The following is a 23,054-nucleotide window of genomic DNA, read 5'->3' on the forward strand; positions in this document are numbered from 1 at the left end:
TGCTTTCATTTAACTTTCAACCTCTCCCTGCTCCATTCATTCATCTCCTCCTCATTCCCTCGCTCTCCTCCTCCCTTAACATTCACTCTCTCACTTGATGGCTTTCGATTTGTCTTTCCATTTTCTCCCTCTATAGCTCTCCACCCCTTCCCCTCCTGCAATCAGACGGATCCTCTTTCAGCAGAGGAATGGTAGCAGGCCTGGTCTGTGCTGGGATATTGGCTTGCTGGACAGCTGCCATTTTGGTCTGCAGAGGGGGATTACATACACTACACAAGATATTCAGAGGGATACAGTGAAGAAGACAGAGAGGGAGAGAGGTAGAGACAGAAAAACTAAAAGGGATGACATTAAGAAGTATAAGATAAGACTAAAAAGAGGTTTTAACTTGTCATGTCACACCAGACTAACTTTGAATAGCATTTGTGGAACTAAAAGTTTTGGGAATAAAAGCAGGAAAGTTTTTGAACCTAGCAGTACAGATATGTGCAGACATATGAAAATAAATATAGAATGGATGAGGGACTTTTGAAACTTTTTTTTTTGCAGATGTAAAGGTATTGATTGATCAGGTTTGAACACAGGGTTGCATGTAGGAAATAATTTCTGTGGAGGGCAAAGATGCAAAACACACCAGAAAACAAGCAATCTAAAACCGACAAACTTTGAATAGGTGATAGTCGATAACAGAGGTACAAACAGGTATCTGCAAGAAAGCCTCCATAACAATAACTCCCTGGACTTATTTTACTTAACTTCTTCTACAGAATTGTTCATAATATAACATAGAGTACCATCTAGACCTGATCTGTTTGGAAAGCGTCTTCATTTCTAACATTCAGTCTAACATTTATATAACGCTATATGAAAAAAGTTGGTTGATTGATTGTTTGATCACTCATCATAATCGCTGGCTTCAAAATAAGGCCCTAAATACTATCTGGAATAGGCGTTAGAATAATCTGTGAAGTGCTTGCATTAACGCTCCTGTAAGGATCTTTTGGTTAGTCTATATTCTCTGATGACCTCCTCTTCATTGAAGAAAAAACCCTTGTGTAATATGATTGGGAAACTCACTTTAGATTAAATAATCTGGAATAAGATTAGAAAAGAATCGTTTCCAAAAAGGAAATCAATGACGCTCAAATATTACATAATGAATAAATGTAGAGTGCTTTATTTATTAGGATCCTTATCAGAACAAAAAATTACACACATCAACCATTTAAATGTGTACTTATAATTAGATACAATATTGATTAGATGTTCATCTAAACAAACCAAACAGATAAAGATCAGAAACTAAGAAGGATCATTTTAGAAATGTAGAGAAATTCAAACACAGCATCACAGATATGATCCTCCTTCTGGGGTATCAACAGTCTACAGCGCATGCAGCATATTTTCCAAGCTAAATGAAGTAGCTCACTTCCTGGAAAAAAAAGCTTCTGACAGGTGATCTGAATTTGCTCCTGTGGTGATGTCACGACAGGAGTGATTTGCATAGGCATGCATGAAAAACAACTTCAACTGGTTTTGCTTCAGTGTTGCAGAGTCAAGATGTAAAAGGTTAGAGCCAGACACGCCAGCTGCTCTGTTGTTGGTTGTAAAATCCAACACAGATGTCTGTCCCAGCACCACAGGACCAAAGAAAATAGTGGCTGTTTTTTGTGCCAGCTCCAGTTGGTGCCACCTCACACTGTCTCAATAATGAGGACTGACTATATTAAGTTACACAACAAAGACTAAAAGTAGGAATAACACTCAAACTGTACTGTATCACTCAGAGACAGGCTGTTATAACCGCGGCTACTTCAAGAGTTGCCTCCTACAGAATCAGATTTTGGATCACATGTTTGGTGAACTGACGCAGATTCTTCTGGACAATTGCAATGTTTGTTTTGGTGTTTTTCCACTTCTACATCCGTTTGCATCCCCCCTGAGGTAACTTTCAGGCAGCCAATCAGCACAGTGTCTCATTATCAAAGCATCCCACTCAGATCAGTGCATGGATAATGAGGTTAGAAACTGAGAGACTGCAGATCCTTCACAGAGACTGACACCATTACACAGGACCTTTGAGAGCCAGGCGATCTTGCAGGCAGGCATGTTACTATTTACAAAATATCTTGTTTCAAGAACCATAGAGCAACCCTTTAAATAACAGGATAAGAACTGTGCCATAGACTTATGACTTAATTTTTGGACCAAAACATCCATGGGTGCTGAGCGTGAAAGTGTCATCTGTGTCAGAAAGGAAATAGCAATGCTGATTGTACTGTGGTGCTCAGTTCCAATGTCACTTACATTTTTTGTGGTAAAATATTGAATGTATTATAACCACACATGATCGGAAACATCTTCTCAGAGAAAGTGCGTGTGAATGTGTGTATGTGTGTGTTAGTATCAGGATCAGAAAACAACAGTTGTCCTCTGTCCCAGTCCAGACTCACTCTGATCCTCTGGAACTTCTTCTGAACTGAGAGAGGAGTGGATGGAGCTGCTGGTGAGAATGCTGAGTATTTATCTGGACAGAACTGTAGTCCCCATAGACCAGACATGATACAACCTTTCTTATCAGTGGACCCTGCTAACACACCCAGTATCCAGAATGTTCTGTCTCCAACTTCAACGTCCCAGCTGTGAGTCCCTGAGTCAAAGCCCTCGGAGCCCAGGACCGAGCAGAAATGATTAATCCTCTCTGGATTATCAGGAAGCTTCTGTCTGGCTCCTAATCTCACAAAGGTCAGATCTTCAGACAGGATGAGATCTGGACCAGCAGTGTTTGGGTCTAGAATCACAGGACTGTAGGAGACCATGTCCTTCATCTGGTTCCAGATGTTGAAGCTCAGGTTGCCCAGGTGTTTGGCCTCGTCTATCAGAGCTCCTGAGGGCAAACGTGAATCCTCTATCAGGAGGCAAAGTCTGACTCTTTCCACTGCAACCTTGTAATTTTTCAGGAATGAGACGTCTCCAGCTCTCAGCTCGTCCTCTGTGGCTCTGACTGAGTCTGAAAGAGCTGCTATCTCTCTGCTCAGAACCTCCATCTCCTCCTTCATCCTCTGACTCTTCTGCTTCTCTTCCTCCCTCAGTGCAGACAGCCTGGCCTCCTCTTCCTCTTGTAGAAACTGGTGAAGCTTCTTAAACTGCTCCTTAATCTGCCTCTCTGTGTGTCGGGCCTGGTCCTGAATGTGTTCTGCAGTTTGATCAAACTTCTCTTTAACTTGTTCAAAAACCTTTAACTTCTCCTTTAAGGGTTCCAGAGTTTCCTGAAGGTTCTTCTTGTGCTGTGGAGTGGCTTCATCGATGGGTCTGAATCTGTGTTCGGTGTGTTTCTCTGAATCTCTGCAGATGACACACACTGGCTGCTGATGGTCCAGACAGAAGAGCTTGAGTTTCTCAGAGTGCAGACTGCAGAGATCCTCTGAAGATCTCTGGTCTCTCTCCTGTAAGAAGTGATCACACAGGTTCTTTAAGGCAAGGTTACGGGGAGGATCTGTCCGTGAAGATCTCATCTTACAAACTGGACACTCTTGTGTTGGTCTCTGTCTCCACCAGGTCTGCAGACAATCTTTACAGAAGCTGTGGCTACATGACAGAAAAACAGGATCTCTGAAGACCTCCTGACAGACCGGACAGCAGAGATCCTCCTCTAACATGGAAGCCATTGAGTCTCCGAGTGAAACTGAACACAGCAGACAGAAAATGATTCAGTCATGGTCAAGTACTCTGATATTAACGTCCCTGAATTGTACTTTCGCTTTGCGACCTATTCATAGTCAAACTCCCTTTCATAGTCCGAAATAGTTTGGCAGGTTGTAGCAGGAGTGTTGTAGATTTTTCCACTTTTCTCTCCTGTAGTTCAGCTCACTCAGGGCAGGCTGTTAGTTCGGTCTGATGGTGAATCGGACTTGCAGTTTTTCAGTTTGTCTCCCTTTAGTTTGGAGTAAAAGTTTCATGGTTTGTCTCAGTGAGGAAACAGACGTCCCCTCTCTCTAAAAGTAACCCTGTGTCGTGTTTCATGCCAGTAACTATTAATAATCTCTGGATATGGAGCTGTGTGCAGAAGGCTGCTGCATCAGTTTTCTTTTCTACATTTAACCTTCAGGCTTCTCAGGTACTGTACACAGAGAACCACTACTGTTTCCATCACAGAGCTTCTGAAACCTGTGGCCTACTCAGAAGAGGTCCTGCACTGCACCTTGGAGACCACTTCCAAGGTACATAAGCTGACTTGGATGAAGACCAACATGAGCCAGCCCAGAAGCATTTCCCTCAACAAGGGGAAGTTGTCCAACCAGTCCCTCTATAATTACAATACCTTCTACAAGTCCACTTAGTATGTAAACCAGCTAAGTATTGATATCATGAGCAACCTTCAGAGCACTTACAGGACCAAGATCCAAGGAATGTCAAAGCCAAAGGTGACACAGTCTGGGACTGTGGGTGGAGAGACTCTCCTGTAAAGGATGCAGTTCACTTTAGGGCAAAGGAGTCCTATAACTTTAAATCTTCGGTCACACAGAGTAGTTAACGTAGGCCAAACTGAGTCAATACTAACAGTTATATGACCCCTCAGGAGCTCAAACTTTGTGTTTTCTACTGATAATAAATGAACCCCATTAGAACCGGCCCTGATATCCTCACCCACCGACCATCATCTTACAGCAACATATGCCCCTTGGAACGATGTCAAACTTCTCAGTATTTCCAGTGTAGCCAGGGGTCAGCAATAAACAACTTTCAGAAGACTTCCTTTTCTGAGCGCCGATTGGTTATGGTTCAATAAACAACTTGAAAAGCAACCGTGTGTTCAGATGAAAAAGTGAAAGAAAGGGAAACCTCAAACTGTTTCAACAACAAGGATCAGTACAAAGCTGGTTTTGCTTTGTCACAGACCATCACAAAAGAAAATTAAACAAATGTCAATTTACCATGGGTATTCGGTTCTTCTGGAGCACTCGCCATATTTGTTGAGGTGTTTTTCCACCTCAACATTTTTCCGCCCTCCCCTCAGACAACATTCAGGCAGCCAATCAGAGCAGAGCCTCATTACCATACCATCCCCGCACACTCAGATCAGTGCACAGATAATGAGGCAGAAACCTAGAGGCTTCAGATCCTCCACAGATGCTCAATTTGTGATTTTTGAATTCAAAGCCTAAGTCAAAAGACAACTAGGGCATGCTGTAAACCGATTAAATAAACAACATTAAAAGGGAACTTTAAGGCATACATTATTTTGTTTTCATGCAAGTTTGGGTTACTGTGCTTTTGAGGGATCATAAAAATGTACAATTTCCTCTTCTAATGTGTGAGTCGAGGGGCTTTTAAATGCACACACGATTCCACAACCACTTGTGAGACCAGGTTTTTCTCACAGTAGAACATTAAGATAGCACCGTGTGGCTGTTATATGACACAAAACAACATGGTTCAGTCCACACAGGAAAGTCTTCATACGATCACCATGTTTTATGTTATTTTACATGTATTGTGACAGTTTTAAGAATTAGCATGTGTGTAAAGGAGTAGTGTCTGTATAAAGGTCATCTGTGTTCCCACGCTACAGACGTCCATTCATTAACACCATCTCCTTCTCATTTACTCCTCTGGGTCAGACCGAGGTCCACGTTTTCCACTGTTAGTGTGTTTGGCATTTTTCTCTTAAGTACATCTGAAAAAAGATCATCTTTATACTTCATAGTAAAAGAACATTTGGATGTTAATGAGAGAGAGTACAGTCTCATTCTCTCTTCCATCTGTGCCTCTCTCACTTGTTAGCCCTCCAAAGAAACGCCATGCCTCTACTATAGCAGAGAATCTCATCCATAATACATTCAAGGCTGCAGGGACTTGAGTGCTTCTACCAACACACTCGCATTAAGACAAACCCCCCACACACAAACCAACAAATCCATGAAAATAAAAAAGGATTCCTGACATTATGTCGCAGAACACACTCGGGCTGTCTTCATAGAAACAGACTCATGTCAAACACACGTGAGTCGCATGATGTTTGTAACACCATAAAGTCTGGATCCTTTTTCAGAAGTTGACTATTCTGTTTGTGTTTCAGTCAAAAGACAGATCACTGCAGTGCCCTCTTCTGTCGTTGCTGTTTTATTAACTGGCTGAGTATAATACTTAACCCTGATTGGTCAGAACCCCCTAAAAACGGTAGGTAACTATCAATAGTAAATGCAACACCAGATCACACATTATATCAAATCAATCTACGTAAAGAAGTCTGTCCCATTACCCGTCTGCCTGTTGACAATGGCAACATGATGTTTTTTAATTCAGAATTAATTATTCAGAATTAAATAATTCAGAATTAAAATATTCTCCTTCGTGTTTACATGGAAATAGTAATTCGGAATTGAGGTTTACATGAAAAACATGTTTAATCGTCTTTATTCAATTCTGCATAAGGTCTGGGGGTTGGGAAGGGTTCTGATTGGACAGGGGCGGGCGTGACGTATTTACGTTTACCGGGAGAAAACAGACTACAGTTCCTGCTTCTTTCATTTTCGATTACAACATGGAAGACCACACAATAAGTATAACTTTCACTTTGATTTTGATTATAGTTTTGAATAAGCAGCTCGACACAAACATACTGCTTCACTTTCATCAGCTGAGGAGGAGAAGAGAGATAGAGCACCGGAGAAGCGAGGTGGAAGACCGTACTTTGGCGAATCAAAGCCGGTTAGTGCAACAGCTGCTCTACCTCATCCTGGAATATGAGCCCGCCAGCGCGGAATATGAGCGTCATCTCGACAGGACAAGGGAACGAGCATGCACAGAACGACCGGAATTAATTTAAAGCGGAATGAACGTATACATGATAGAGAAATTATTAATTTCGGATTTAAAATCAAAATAAACCAGCCAAGTTTAATTCGGAATGATCATTTTCATTCGGAATTAGGCGTTTACATGGTCATTCTAAATCTTTTTAAAGAGGATTTCATTTTAATTCTGAATAAAGAGGAATTAAAAGTCTCATGTAAACGTAGCCAATGTGGTGCAAATGTTGGAACCAAATAGAATGGAATTGAACAGATCAAAGCAGAATAGAATGGAATGGAATAGATCAAAGCAGAATAGAATGGAATCCATCTGACTCATCACAGCCCCATAACAGCTGTGACTCATTCTAAACAACAAGGGATGCTTGAGACAACCTGATCACACACGTCATATCAAATCCCTCCACAGAAAGTAGTCCGTCACATTCCCCCTCTGCCTGTTGACACAGTGGTAAAAACGTTAGTGTGGTCTCAGGCCGGTCTTCAGAGTGGGGAAAAAATGACAGTTAGCGGGCATAGATGTGAGAGCAGCCTGAGGAGCTACTGGACCCCAACCATCTTGAATCGTGAAAAGAGGAGCAACATCCTGTCCTGCAATCAGGCAATGGCAGCAGAGCTAGAGAGATCATCTCTAAGCTGCTGATCTCCACAAAGTCACTTAAACCAGAAGAGGTAGAGATAACAGCAACAATGTTCAAAGCTGAAACATTTGCCTCATTTATGTTTGAAGGTGAGTCAACGTCAAAGAGAAGAGGGAGAATGAGGACAGAAATGTCAAAATCAATATTCCTGAAGAAGTCCCATTCACCTCGTCTGTTTCTGAGCTGTTCTTCACCTCTCATCTTCTTCTCTCTAACACTACAACAGCATAGTAATATTGACCAGGATAAGCTACTGGTACTACGTTTCACTCCTGTAATGACTGAACATCATCTAATATTAAAATGTGTGTGTACATAATCAGAGAGATGTGTTCATACTGTACAGTGTTTATAAAGGCTGAATAGATAGGGGCGTTTAAAGTTAACCTAGAGCATTAGAAATCAGAACATAATGGCCTTCTCAGAAAGAGCAAATCCTTTCACATGATGCAAGCCAAGGTGGCCATGGAAACGGCTTGTGTTTCCAGGGTAACGGAGGAGGATGGTGGCAGTGACCAGGCCATCCCCCATGGCTACAGCTCCAGGGCAGCTAGCCTTTTGCTGTCTTCATGTGGCTGCATGTTCAAACAGGAGCAACTCATTGTTGCACATACGCACACACACAGCCTCTTGCGATGTATCCTGATTGGTCCACAGTAATCACACAGCTCTGGTATTTTTGTGTCTGTGAGCCTTTGTGTCCCACAGGTGTTAGATGATGATCGCTTCTTTGATGGACATGTGTCCCTCCGTCTGTACGTCTGTCTCTAACCCTTTTTACACTGCTTCACCCCATTGTGTCTGTCAGGCTAAGACTACATTCAGAATTCAAAGGCTTTCTAGAATTCTGCCTTTGAGATCAGAGGCATTTTAGAACTCTTCCTTCAAGATCAAAGGCTTTCTAGAACTCTTCCTTAAGGTCAAAGGCATTCTAGAACTCTTCCTTAAGGTCGAAGGCATTCTAGAACTCTTCCTTAAGGTCAAAGGCATTCTAGAATCCTGCCTTAGAGATCCAAGGCATTCTAGAACTCTTTGTTCAAGATAAAAAAAAGCATTCTAGAATTCTGCTTTTGAGCTCAGAATTCCAAGAGAAAAGTCAACATTTTGAAGAAAAGTTGGATAAAAAAAATCCTTTGCCCCTCCCCTTTTCCCTACTCTATACCTATTTTTATAGCATCAAATAACTAATTCAAAACTAAGAACTGCCTCAAAGTGCTGAAGATCCTGTGGAACCTCATGCACGCAGCATGGAATAACCATATAAGACCCTTTGAGTGGCAAAAATTCAAACCAAACTAGTAAGAAAAATGAACAATGTGACATAAATCATCATGATAAGAACTCACTTTAATGATAGAAACAAAGTGTGATAAACATTTATTTGACGTGTTTGGATTTTACAGTTTGAACCACGTCTCATTTGTTCACTCGGCTGTATGACCTTTACTGCAAACAGCAAGCAGGGAGAGCTTTGTCATAAATAATGACATGTTAGCTTTTTAATCCGATCATAGATGCCTCCTGTAACAACTACATTTTTGGTTTTAAAGTATCTAGTTAGACTGTTAAAGGGGCAGGCTAAAGGAAGTTTTGGTCGTCAAATCTCTTCTTCTTCCCATCAAGAGAAGCCCTAAAGATGGCTGGCCAACTATCAGCGAGCGTATATGACGTGCAGAGCAGGGATCTAAATTAACTTTTTGATCACCAGCCACATTGGCTGGTAAGTTTCTGAAGTTACCAGCCAATCAGAATTTCCACTAGCCAAATTTGTTTCCATGCAAAAAGTCAGATTATTAGAGCCACTGAATTAATTTGATAATTTTACTAACTAAAGCTTTAAATGAAGTTGGGAATGTATATCCAATTAAAATGATTACAATAAAATGAAACTTCAGTACATACAAAAATCATCCTAACATTTCATTACTCATTAACCCTTGCATACTATTCAGGGTCTAATTTGGCCCATTTTTTGTACAGAAAAAGAAAAAAAACATTAAAACCTGAATATACAAAAATGGAAATATTCCATAACTTTTTACATGGTTTAGTGCAGATAATGCGCAAAATTTTGTATTTTCTATACATTATGTATATAGAAAATTATGAAGGGAATACTGTGAAATGCTTGAATATGAACAGTATTTAAGGCTAAACATCGTAAGAGATCTCCGAACTGTCTTCGGACTCTGACTCAGAGCCCCCATCTGAATCAGTTCCATTTTCCCATCAGAAAAAACACGTCTGGTTAAAATCACTGCAGCAGTCAACAACGTGGGTTTGAAATCTGAACTCCAGCTGATGTTTAAACATTTGATTTAAAAATCCTTAGATTAAAAACAAACTTATTGATCCGTGATGTGAAACTTTTAGAGGCCTTAATAAAAGTAATTATTTACATTCAGGGGAAAAATGTCAGACCTTAAGATCGCTATAAAAAAACCAAACACGTGGCCGCTCTCAAAACAAGCTGCGCTGGAGACCCCAGCCTGAAACTGTAAGGGGGGAGCGGCTGCACGTACCAGGGGTCTCATTTGTAAAAGAGTGCGTAGAATCCCTTCTAAAAGAGTACGTACTACGAAAACCCGGAAATGGCGTGCGCCAGAAATAGTTCTGATTTATAAAACCGTTCGCACGCAAACTTTACGCAATGTTCCGTTTATAAATCACAAACCACATGGAGATATGCGCACGTAGATCAGCCTCTTATTCCGCCCTTTTCACGCCCACATTCAACCATATACGGTCAATACAAAGCACTTTATGAAAGAACATGCATACAAATGAGCCGGAAGATCAAAGGTTCTCACGGTGAATCACGGCAACAACGGAGAGGGAGGAAATACAATTTCTGACACACAAACCGTGGTCCTAATGAATGAAGTGGAGGTCAGAGAGAACTTATTGTTTGTTTCTTACTGCAGGAGGGACACAAAAGAAATACAAATAAAAATAAAAATGTCAACTTACACGTCGCTGCAGCATTCATGTATCCGTCACCAGTGCCTGATCATCCATCATTCATCATTACGCACAGATGGTCTCACTGCAGTGTTTCATGTTTACAGGACACACTTTTATTTCACATTACAGAGAGCTCACGTCCTTCAGTGATCTCCTCTCTCTGATATTATCTGACAGAAGTTTGATCCGTGGATATAAGTTTAAATATGCTCGTTTCATCACAGGCAGCTTAGCCTGATTATGATGATATGTAAGATAATAACTGTGAGAACCGGGCATGGCTTTACTTCTACACTTATCTCATTAACACAGTAAACACATGCAGGTGATGAAGATGTGATCAGTGTGTGAGGCAGCCGGGGCCGTGTCTGTGCGCTCCGTGTGCGTCGTACAGCAGTCTTTATTAAAAGTATAACTACACTCAGTGACTCTGCACAGCGTTAGAAACATTGAAACATGACTGTCACTTTGCTCCTGATTTACATCTTCAGATGTTACTTTGATTTTTACCTCCCGATGAATAGGTTAGGATACGGCCCGTGTGTTTCTTCTACACTTTGGAGAAATGTGACGGGGAGACAAAGCTGATGAAATATTTGATGAACTTTAAGACACGCTTTTATCTTTTAATGACAGCTTATCGGAAACGACTCACCACAAACACACGTTCAAATAGAATATGCATATTTTAGTGATGATGGTGACGTGGGTCTGTTAATATGTTGTTATTCAATGAATGAAATGTGTGAAATGCATTAAAATATAATTTGACTTCAGTTCTCCCTCTCACCAGCTGCGTCACCAATTTCCCCCTGCCTCTAAAATGTACGTATGCCTGGGTCAGAGTTTGATTACCGGTAGTCACATTTTCATGTCAAGTTTGTTTTTTTATAAATCACAAACTTGGCGTGAAAACTGGCGTACACCAATTTCAGGCCCAGTTTTGTGCGTAAGCAACCTTTATAAATAAGACCCCTGGTCTGTGTGGGGGCGCAGGCGGTACAGACCAACCTGCGCCTGTGTCTGATGCAGATGATGGAAAACATTCAATATCGTAGACCACACACTGGGTAATCTACCAATTTTTTTCAATCAACTTCAACTTCGGTCGTTCTGTAACACGTAGCCTGGGCAAGAAATGGCTTGAGCGCAATTATGCACAGGGCAAACCGGAGTGTTACATTAATAATTAATACCTCCAGATGTGCCCACAGGCTTTGATCTCATGTGAATGAATGTTCTTCGTTCTTAAATGGTCAGCTGCCACACACACACACACTCACACACACACACGCACACAGACACAAACACACACGCCATCCATTCAATAAAATAATCAGGAGTAAAACAATCGTCTTCATGGTAAGTCCTGTCATCAATCATCTTTCTAAAAAAACAAACCCAACCTATTTCAAACACTTAAAGTTGAATTCAGTTTACATCTTGTTTATACTTTTATTTGTTTTTGTACCGGCGTATATCGTTTTTCCAACCAAGTGTAGATGAAACCCACCTCCCAAGTACGGAAGCCTCGACGGCTGCGTTCCCATAGAAATCGCGCTCCCGCGTCCCGCAAAATAGATGGTAAAGTGCCTCAGTTATCAACGGCAAAGCTGGCTAGTGAGTTATTTTTAATACCCGCCAATATGAATTTTCACCCGCATTTGGCGGGTTGGCAGGTGTTACTTTAGAGCCCTGGAGCAGAGATAGTTCATAGGTTCTTAGGTTGTTCACAGTGCAACTCTTCCCTGTACAGATGTCACGGAGACAAGAGTTTGTTCAACTATGGCAGCAAATATTACCCTAAAGACCAAATCCAGACTTCACACAGCTTCCTTCGGAGACACCAAATACAACAGAGAGTTTTACTCACATGCGTGCAGGGAGAAGTGTTTTCGTTCCGTGGAACCCGTGTTTCCAGCCGCTGAAGGAATCGGAGAGGCCACGGCCGACCCAAATGAGCCGATCACTGGACGGGCGGTGGCGGTGATGACCGCTGAAGAGCTGGATGAGTCTCCACCCTCGCCTAACAGCTGCTGGATGGAGTGGAGCTGGAAACAGGGGTCTGAGAGCAGGACGGAGGCAGCCCGAGATATCCTGGAGGGGTTCAAGAGAAGGGGAGGAAGAGAGACGCAAACAGTGAGAGGATGTCACACCTTTATGAAGCGTCAGAGCAACATTTTACTTTTCATAAGCAGCATTTGAAGAGAATTCTGCAAAAAAAAATGACAGGATCGTCGGCATATAGGTCTACTATTTGGAAAGTATATCAACTGGACAGTGTTCATTTTTTTTGTCTTTTCTGTTTGTAAAAAGTTTGATGAATCATGAAGTTATCGAACATATGTATAACCATGAGTGACATGATGCTTGGACATTTTATTTTGCAGTCTGTCCTTCTTTTCTAGGCTGAATGTAAATCTGGGTTTGCCCTACTCCAGTCAATACAAGGTCGTTTTGATGATCAGATTTCCATCTTGAATGTTTCATGGATGCGTCACAGTTCAGCACAAAATCAGAGGAACAAAAAATGAGCAACAAGTTTACAAGTCACAACAATAATCAACAAACTGAAGTTTGGTGCTCCCTGAATTAATCAAAAGAATGCAAATGGACACTTTTTGTCACATTGCCAACAGGCAGAGGTGAAATCATTAAAATAAACTGGATGTGCAAAATGTCTGTATCTTTCATATTGCAATATGTATATATTGGGCGGCTGTGGCTCAGAGGGTAGATTTGGTCGTCTATAAATAGGAAGGTTGGCGGTTCGATCCCAGCTCCAGCAGTCACATGCCGAAGTGTCCTTGGGCAAAACACTGACCCCACATTGCTCCCAGCGGTGTGTGAGTGTGTACAAATGAGAATAGCTAATACTGATGGTCCCTTACTATAGCAGCCTCTACCATCAGTGAGTGAATGTGTTGTGAATGTGACGAGCAGTGTAAAAGTGCTTTGAGTGGTCAGAAAGACAAGAAATGAGTCATATAAGTACAAGTTCATTTAACATTTACCATAACACAGAATGCGTTGCATTTTATTTTAGTAGTCGATGCATAAATATCGAGTCCCTGTAGGTGCAGCAGTGATCAGCATCAGTGTCTCCCAGCAGCAGCTAAAAGGTTCTAAACAGCTCTGTGCATGCAGAGCAACAGAAACGTGACATACGGGTGGAAAACATCATCATCTCCGAGCACTTTGTGTCCTGACTACAGGAGTTTTTCTGGGAACTGAACAAGGAGAAATGTGTCTTTCATGCTGACTTTTACAGGATCACAGTATCACTCAGTCTCACACCACACCGCCACCTGCACCTGGTACAGCACCTGATCTTTCACTTCTCCCCCTCTATCAGTCTCTGTCTCTTCTTGTTCTGGCACATGAGAAAATTACCACCCTCTCTGCTCCCCTCGCTCTCCCCCCATATATCCGGTGTTCAATTACGGCTGTTCTTGCTAATCAAACCCCCCTCCTCCTCTATCCCTGCGGTGCCACTCAATCCAACCTCTCTGCATCAATCTTTTATCGCGGGGCTTTCCACAAGACCTGACTCCCACTCACCCTCTCTTTTGTCTGATACTGTACTCAGCTCTCTCGCTCGCTCTCTCGCTCTATTTCTGAACACTTGCCATGTGCCTGCCATGAAGCATGCAGTGATGTAGTAGTGTCCGGTGAGGTGAGTGACCTGTGGAAATTGCACCATGTGATGCTTTTACTGCACCAAATTTTAGAAGGCAAAGCTTTACTTTTTACTCCACTACATTCATCTGAAGACTGCAGCACACAGATACTTAAGGGATCTGTATATTTAACAATATAACTGTCATCTTGAGCTAATAAAACAGCACATCTTTGAAGATTTAACAATCTGGGAAGCCATCAGCTACTGTCCAATGGTGATATATACTTCTGAGAAACATAGCCAATGACAGTGCCCATTCATCTCATTGTGGTGAGTCTCAGTTTCACTGTAAACAGTAAGTTCCACTGAGGCTTCACTCTGGCTTCCTTTAGTGGTATGAACCTGAAACAGAAACTGATGTTCTTGTAAGTAAAATGTCTTAGGTTTGCTGAAATAACAACATCATGATGCAGATTAGTCAAAAGTAAAAAGTCAAGCTTTGTCAGGTCTGTCCTCAAGAGGAGAAGAAAACTACTTCTCTGTTTGTTGAGGTGGGATCCATCATTTCTGATGCATTCCAGGAAGTCAGGAAATCTAAACGGTGATTGTCTTTAGTGACACAGCATCAAGCAGGTTTGTGTCTCAGTGTAATTGTTTGATCTAAAGCAGATTGTTAGCTGCTCTTCATGCAGATTTCTGTTTATAGAGAGAAAGAAATCCTCCTCAGATTACCAACCCTGGGAGCCGGGATGTCATAACGCTGGATTTTGTTCCTCCTGCTTTTGCTCTTGATGCAGACTGTTCTTCCTGCAGACACCAAAGCTGTCTTAAACCTGATTGGTCAATACTACACAGACCACAAACGGAAACAAGCTAAAAATAAAGGGTTGAGTTTTGCCTGCTTTTCTACCCTCCCATAAACGGGCGGAGACAGAAATATAAAAATAAAAAATAAAAAAAAATTAAGGAGTTAGAATACAGTGGGTACGGAAAGTATTCAGACCCCTTCACTTTTTCTGCATTTTGTTATTTTACAGCCTTATTCCAAAAAGGATTAAATCATGTTTTTCCCTCAACATTTTACACATAATACCCCATACTGACAAAGTGAAAAATGTTTTCTAGAAATCTTTGCAAATTAATTAAAAATAAAACGCTCAAATATTGCATGTATAAAAGTATTCACACCCTTTACTCAATACTTTGTTGAAGCATCTTTGGCAGTGATTAGAGCCTCCAGTCTTCTCAGGTATGATGCTACAAGCTTAGCACTATACAATCTGGGTGACTGACATGTTAAACATGAAGAACATCTGAAATACACCAGTGATTAAAGTCAGGAGGTAAAATGGTGGAACACACATAGAGCCTCGATCTGAACGTGTTTGTAAATCTCTACTTGGCTGTATTAGTAATTGACTGTTTGTGAAGGGGAAATATTAATGCAGCTTTGTTCTGTATTGACAGTCTAACACTTGCACACGAGGAGGGACATGCAGGTGTTTGCAGCCTTTTGAAAGGTGCTGCATGTGATGTGAAACTCTTACAGGGAGCTAACAGCATCCTTTGATGATGTGCTTGAAGGCTGAAGCTAAGAAAAAAAAAACAAGAGGTATCTTACACACACTCACCTACACACACAAAAAACACACACATGCTGTTGGGCAAAATGTCTGTAACCACCCACCACCTCTTTTAGCTGAAGCAAGACGACTGAAAATACATACTAACATAAAGAACAAGTGCATACATCAGGGCTGCTGGATTACAGCAAAAACTCATAAGTAGGAGGATTCGGACTGATAATGAGGTCAGGATTATGAAACCAGTTACTCATTGATTTGACAACATCTACATCACATGCATTTATTAAACATAAAGACTCTTTTCACACCTAAACTCTCTGAACACATAAAAAAATGAAAATAAATGAACACAAACGAGCGAAAATAAAATAAAATAGATAGCTTTAGCATTTTTGTTTGCCAAAGCCCGTCTGTCATCGTCTTTAACTCGCTCACTTTTCAAACTGGAGCCAGCCTCAAGTGGACACTCGAAGAACTGCAGTTTTTAACACTTCCGAATTGGCTTCAACTCTCGTTGCCGGAAATTGCCACTTAGTCAGACCCCACGTTACAATCATGATTTTGGCCCGTACGTAGGGAATCAGAACCTCCGAAAATCAACCGTTTTATTCCATCTTGTGTCATAATGATGATCAAAGCCACATCTGGATGACCTCCCGACAGAGAGTCTGGCATGTTTGATGTTTCTTTTTCTTCTAAGATGCGTTCGGTCATGTCAGCTACGTTGACCACTAAGAGCACAGAACAAAAGTCACGGTCGTAAACGAACAAAGATGTGAAACGAAAGAGTGCAGCTGTAAGATGAAACTATGTGACAATGGAAAAGTTTGTCGAGCTCTGATAACGCCATCCCTGCCTTTACGATGTTTCGACGAGGAACGACCACGACAGACTGAAGAAGAGAAAGGTTGGACGCACGTCAGCAACCCGGTGAGTAACTTCTGTTATTATTTTCGGGTGTGGTCTAGCGCAGCCTATCCTTCTTTCCGACATCATCGGTTAGGTTGTGATGATTAGTCAGGGACAACTGTATACTCTGACACATCTTTCAGTCAACGTCACAGCATGAATTTAAGGCTCAGTGAGCATCTTAACATAGAAAAAGATCCTGTATTCTGAGCTCAGTGTTTGGTATAGAAGTTAAAGCTATGGTCAGTTTACTAGAAACTAAGACCTCGGTCTTGCTGCCCCTTGTTTGTTGACTTTGTTTACAACAATGCTACAATGCTGCTAATGCTTTACCAAATGGTGCCACATTAGCTTTAATGCTAATGTTGTGAAGTGTTGCTACATTTAAGAGACTCAAACAGTAACTAAGAGGTTACTGCTCTGTTGAGAAGTGCACCTGTCACTGTGGCCTTTTTTATGGAGGCATTTATTTGCTCCTCAGCTGCTGATAGGTCACCTGTGTCTTTCACAGAGGGGATTCAGATGGACCCATGGGAAAACATGATGACATTCTCCAGTAAAATCTACTCTGACCTTATCATTACAGCAGCCATGACACTTCACACAGAGCATGTGCTCCTCTCCGCCCCGTCCTCACATGTATTCCCTCGTTACCTCCACCTCTGCACCGTCTCTCACCGATTTCCAATAACACAAGGTGAAAGTGATCTTCGGCCCGATTTTATTGAAAGGGAGGGAAACAGAGCAGGAAAAGATGAAGAGCAGATCTTGTGATTGAAATCAGAGTGAAGACAAGCAGAGTGAGTCACAGGGCTGCAAAATGTCACCGACTGTGTCTCTGTCAAAGGCCTGTGTATCAAGTCAACACAAGCCCATTGTATTCACACTTTAATTATAAACTAACAAAAGGGCAAGGCGCTTAGACTGACATCACAAATCATACGTGGTATAGAAAAATATGACTCGACCAGGAGTGAAGAAAGAAAACGATTCACTCAAAGCAACTCGAGAGAACTGTCTGAGTAAAACACGAGCCTGCCCACCGGACAGACACAGTCAGCAGACGCTCCTGATTACACAGAGGAAGGATGACCAGCTGTCAAAGTGGCAGATATAAGTTAAATATAAACCTGCACATGACTGGCACTCAGTGTTCACTGATCATTGTGGGCTTTGTTTCCCAAAATACAAAGTGAAATGCACATATGCCTTCAGGCTTAGGTCATGTATGCTAAAATACGATATGGCTCATGTTTTGAGTACTGAGCGTTTAATCATCTGAGGAAGTTATATGTCTCTGGGAGCGATGGCCAACTTCCCGGTATTTCTGGTGTTGCCAGATGTTAGTGGTCACGACTTCCAGCTGAGACTCGCTGCATTGTTTACAGCCGATAATCAGCTTCTGAGGTGAGAGGTGTGTTTGGATTTAAACGTACCACTCCAGATACATCTACAAAATAAACACTGTCACTTCTTGGCTCATTACATCCCTTTTTCTGAATGGTCTCAGCTTCACTGTAATAGTAAGCTCCACATAGGCTTTACTTGGGCCTACTTCAGCGATTTCAGCGGTACGAACTTTTAAAAAAAAAATGGTTTTTGGCTTTTTGGCATTCAGAGTCTCAGTTTCCCTGTATCTCCATCTGTCTACACTGAGACTATATATCATTGTATCTCTGTTTGTTTCTGCTGAGTCTCAGTTTCCCTGTATCTCCATATGTCTCTGCAGAGTCTCAGTTTCACTGTATCTCCATATATCTGTGCTGAGTCTCAGTTTCACTGTATCTCGATATGTCTCAGCAGAGTCTGTTTCCCTGTATCTCCATATGTCTCTGCAGAGTCTCAGTTTCACTGTATCTCCATATGTCTCTGCAGAGTCTCAGTTTCACTGTATCTCCATATGTCTCTGCAGAGTCTCAGTTTCACTGTATCTCCATGTCTCTGCAGAGTCTCAGTTTCACTGTATCTCCATATGTCTCTGCAGAGTCTCAGTTTCACTGTATCTCCATATGTCTCTGCAGAGTCTCAGTTTCTCTGTATCTCCATATGTCTCTGCAGAGTCTGTTTCACTGTATCTCCATATATCTTTGCAGAGTTTCAGTTTCCCTGTATCTCCATATGTCTACTCTTTTATGGATCAATGTGAAAAAACTCTCACATGTGCACATAAGCTGCTGATTATAAAGTGTATGGAATCATTTACTCAGAGTTGTTCTGTTATGAAACTGCAAGATGAGGATTTATGAGCTTTTCTTGTTCAAAGATAAACTATGACTTTGAAAAGGCTGTGATAGTTCGGTTTGATGTGTTAATATGCTAATAACTGGACCCCATTAACTGGCGTGTGCCTGCCTGAATAAGCATTGTTTACAGCCGATAATCAGCTTCTGAGGTGAGAGGTGTGTTTGGATTTAAACGTACCACTCCAGATACATCTACAAAATAAACACTGTCACTTCTTGGCTCATTACATCCCTTTTTCTGAATGGTCTCAGCTTCACTGTAATAGTAAGCTCAACATAGGCTTTACTTGGGCCTACTTCAGCGATTTCAGCGGTACGAACTTTTAAAAAAAAATGGTTTTTGGCTTTTTGGCATTCAGAGTCTCAGTTTCCCTGTATCTCCATCTGTCTACACTGAGACTATATATCATTGTATCTCTGTTTGTTTCTGCTGAGTCTCAGTTTCCCTGTATCTCCATATGTCTCTGCAGAGTCTCAGTTTCACTGTATCTCCATATATCTGTGCTGAGTCTCAGTTTCACTGTATCTCGATATGTCTCAGCAGAGTCTGTTTCCCTGTATCTCCATATGTCTCTGCAGAGTCTCAGTTTCACTGTATCTCCATATGTCTCTGCAGAGTCTCAGTTTCACTGTATCTCCATATGTCTCTGCAGAGTCTCAGTTTCACTGTATCTCCATGTCTCTGCAGAGTCTCAGTTTCACTGTATCTCCATATGTCTCTGCAGAGTCTCAGTTTCACTGTATCTCCATATGTCTCTGCAGAGTCTCAGTTTCTCTGTATCTCCATATGTCTCTGCAGAGTCTGTTTCACTGTATCTCCATATATCTTTGCAGAGTTTCAGTTTCCCTGTATCTCCATATGTCTACTCTTTTATGGATCAATGTGAAAAAACTCTCACATGTGCACATAAGCTGCTGATTATAAAGTGTATGGAATCATTTACTCAGAGTTGTTCTGTTATGAAACTGCAAGATGAGGATTTATGAGCTTTTCTTGTTCAAAGATAAACTATGACTTTGAAAAGGCTGTGATAGTTCGGTTTGATGTGTTAATATGCTAATAACTGGACCCCATTAACTGGCGTGTGCCTGCCTGAATAAGCATTGTTTACAGCCGATAATCAGCTTCTGAGGTGAGAGGTGTGTTTGGATTTAAACGTACCACTCCAGATACATCTACAAAATAAACACTGTCACTTCTTGGCTCATTACATCCCTTTTTCTGAATGGTCTCAGCTTCACTGTAATAGTAAGCTCAACATAGGCTTTACTTGGGCCTACTTCAGCGATTTCAGCGGTACGAACTTTTAAAAAAAATGGTTTTTGGCTTTTTGGCATTCAGAGTCTCAGTTTCCCTGTATCTCCATCTGTCTACACTGAGACTATATATCATTGTATCTCTGTTTGTTTCTGCTGAGTCTCAGTTTCCCTGTATCTCCATATGTCTCTGCAGAGTCTCAGTTTCACTGTATCTCCATATATCTGTGCTGAGTCTCAGTTTCACTGTATCTCGATATGTCTCAGCAGAGTCTGTTTCCCTGTATCTCCATATGTCTCTGCAGAGTCTCAGTTTCACTGTATCTCCATATGTCTCTGCAGAGTCTCAGTTTCACTGTATCTCCATATGTCTCTGCAGAGTCTCAGTTTCACTGTATCTCCATGTCTCTGCAGAGTCTCAGTTTCACTGTATCTCCATATGTCTCTGCAGAGTCTCAGTTTCACTGTATCTCCATATGTCTCTGCAGAGTCTCAGTTTCTCTGTATCTCCATATGTCTCTGCAGAGTCTGTTTCACTGTATCTCCATATATCTTTGCAGAGTTTCAGTTTCCCTGTATCTCCATATGTCTACTCTTTTATGGATCAATGTGAAAAAACTCTCACATGTGCACATAAGCTGCTGATTATAAAGTGTATGGAATCATTTACTCAGAGTTGTTCTGTTATGAAACTGCAAGATGAGGATTTATGAGCTTTTCTTGTTCAAAGATAAACTATGACTTTGAAAAGGCTGTGATAGTTCGGTTTGATGTGTTAATATGCTAATAACTGGACCCCATTAACTGGCGTGTGCCTGCCTGAATAAGATATATTTGTTGGGCTGTCAGTGAGTGTGTATGTATTTCTGTCTGTGTGTTTCTGCATGTGTGTGTGTCTGATCTTGATCCCCTGTGACAGAAGATCAAGATGAAACCCACAGTGTGAGCTAAAAGTGAAGACAGACAACACACACACATTCAGACATACAGATACAAACACACACAAATCTGTAAAAGCAGCACATACAAAGTCGAATCCGAGAAACAAACACACACACACACACACACACACACAAAAAAAACACACACACACAAACACACACACACACACACACTCTAACGCTCATAATCACACACACAACAAGTCAATGATCGTCAATAGGAGAAACAGAAATAAAAGACTTATGTTTTCAGCCCTTGTGTCACATCCCTTTCACAAATTCCACCAGAAAAAAACTCTGCATTCTGGGTAATTTGCCAAAATCACCTTGGAGGACAGACAGACTGACGGACGGACGGACGGACGGACGGACGGACGGACGGACAGACAGACGGACAGACGGACGGACGGACAGACGGACGGACAGGTTAGATTGAGAGACAGGCAGGACTGGATAAAAGGCAACTGCACTGATAACAGTGGTTTAACTGTTTTCTATCTGCACCTTCTAAGTGATTGGGCCCATGCTTCATACAGTCTAGGACCTGGACATACATAGGTATGTTAATATATGTATGTTTTGATCTTTGAAGTATCTTTGTATTTTCTGTCGGGATGCAGACAACCTAAACAACCATTCAAACATTTTCAAAAAGCTCCTGGATGTCATCATAAAAAGTTCTAAATTAGGAAACAAGCTAAAAACTTTGACAATGCCTGCTCTTTGAAAGGAGTTTGGTGGACTTCTTCTGATGCAACGACCAGAAGTCAGAGGAATCTCAACTGTAAAAGTTCATGACGTAACATCATGCAAATTTCTCAATCAAGTTGCTTTAGCTTTGGTGTATTGCAAATATGAGTATGCAAATTTGAATCTGTGCTTTTAGGCTGTTAATATTCATATCATGTTAGCTTAAATGTGTTTTTCTTTCTAATCTATAATCTTTCCATCCTCACGGGACAAATGAACAGTCCTCTCAGCAGAAAAAAGGGGCAGAACTGAAAGAGCAAGGTCCTTTAACATGTGTATTGGGTGTTATGTGAGTTACACTAGAGAGGATTTAAATCAATTATTCCTGCTTGTGTCTGAAGCGAGTCTCAGCCTATGTTTCTTTAATTATATAACTAAAGGTCACATAAAGGTTAAAGAACAACCATGTAAATGAGGTAATTCAATATATATATATATAATACAACATGACACTGATGATATATGTATTTCTGTGTGCAAGCTTGGTCTGTCTGTGTATGTGTGTTAGATTAACAAGATCACAGAGGTTGTTTCCACAGAGACCGGCAGGTGAAGTCCTAATGAAACACTGTGTGAGCAAACACAAACACAATACAGGGACTTCAACATAATGAATGTCTAGAGTGTGAATACTGCAGGGTGTGGTCAGAGGCACTGTTTTTTTTCAGTAGTACAGAGGCCAGATTTAACCTTTGAAACTGACCGAACCAGACTCAAGAGAACAGCTCATATGTGCCATCATGATCTGCCTTACACAGGCTGAGGTTCCACTGAAGCTTTGATCAGTAAGTCTGTTTGTTTTATTGTGTTAAATGCAAATATTCTGTTGGATCTTAAAAAACTACATAAAACACCAAAGTCACAAAACAGCACAAACTGATCAAAGCGATAGTCGAACAGCAACCCCTGTGTTCTTGTAGATAAAAATCACTGTTTGTGTCATTAGATATCTTATGGAGTTAAATGGAGAAGCAACAAAGTAATCTTGCCTCATAGAGCATGGGAGTTGTGGGTCTACCTGGGCCTCAATCACTTTGTTTGTTATGGTGAGTGATTAGGGATTTAAATAGTGTTAATGAGGTAGATGACATTTCTCATTGCTCTTTAAAAAACACTAGAATTAATTGTTAAAGACTCATTTGAACTTCTAGAACACAGGAGTTGCTGATCTACTTCTGTCTTGACTGGTAGGATTGTTTTCATAAATGCATGATTGTGGTGACTTGAGCTTCAATAAGAAAAACACAAATACAAACAAAGACTAAGTGATCAAGACAGAGGTAGAACAGCAACTCTGAACATTTTTGAACAGCAACTCTGGTCTAT

General features: G+C 41.2%; 2 protein-coding genes across 4 annotated transcripts in view; both read right to left on the reverse strand.

The window, feature by feature from the left end:
- Positions 1–23,054, reverse strand: part of LOC117819030 (E3 ubiquitin-protein ligase RNF123) — a 152,814-nt gene that overhangs the window by 27,688 nt on the left and 102,072 nt on the right. For all 3 annotated transcript variants that reach the window (XM_034692239.1, XM_034692231.1, XM_034692243.1), the window contains exon 37: positions 12,294–12,517. In XM_034692239.1, coding sequence (XP_034548130.1) covers positions 12,294–12,517 — 224 coding nt within the window. The remainder of the gene's footprint in view (positions 1–12,293; positions 12,518–23,054) is intronic.
- On the reverse strand, positions 1,201–3,668 carry LOC117819057 (nuclear factor 7, ovary-like). The gene has a single exon (XM_034692265.1). The coding sequence runs from the start codon at positions 3,666–3,668 to the stop codon at positions 2,304–2,306; it is 1,365 nt and encodes a 454-aa protein (XP_034548156.1). The 3' UTR covers positions 1,201–2,303.

This window comes from Notolabrus celidotus, chromosome 1 (assembly GCF_009762535.1).
Source record: "Notolabrus celidotus isolate fNotCel1 chromosome 1, fNotCel1.pri, whole genome shotgun sequence".
NCBI lineage: Eukaryota > Metazoa > Chordata > Actinopteri > Labriformes > Labridae > Notolabrus > Notolabrus celidotus.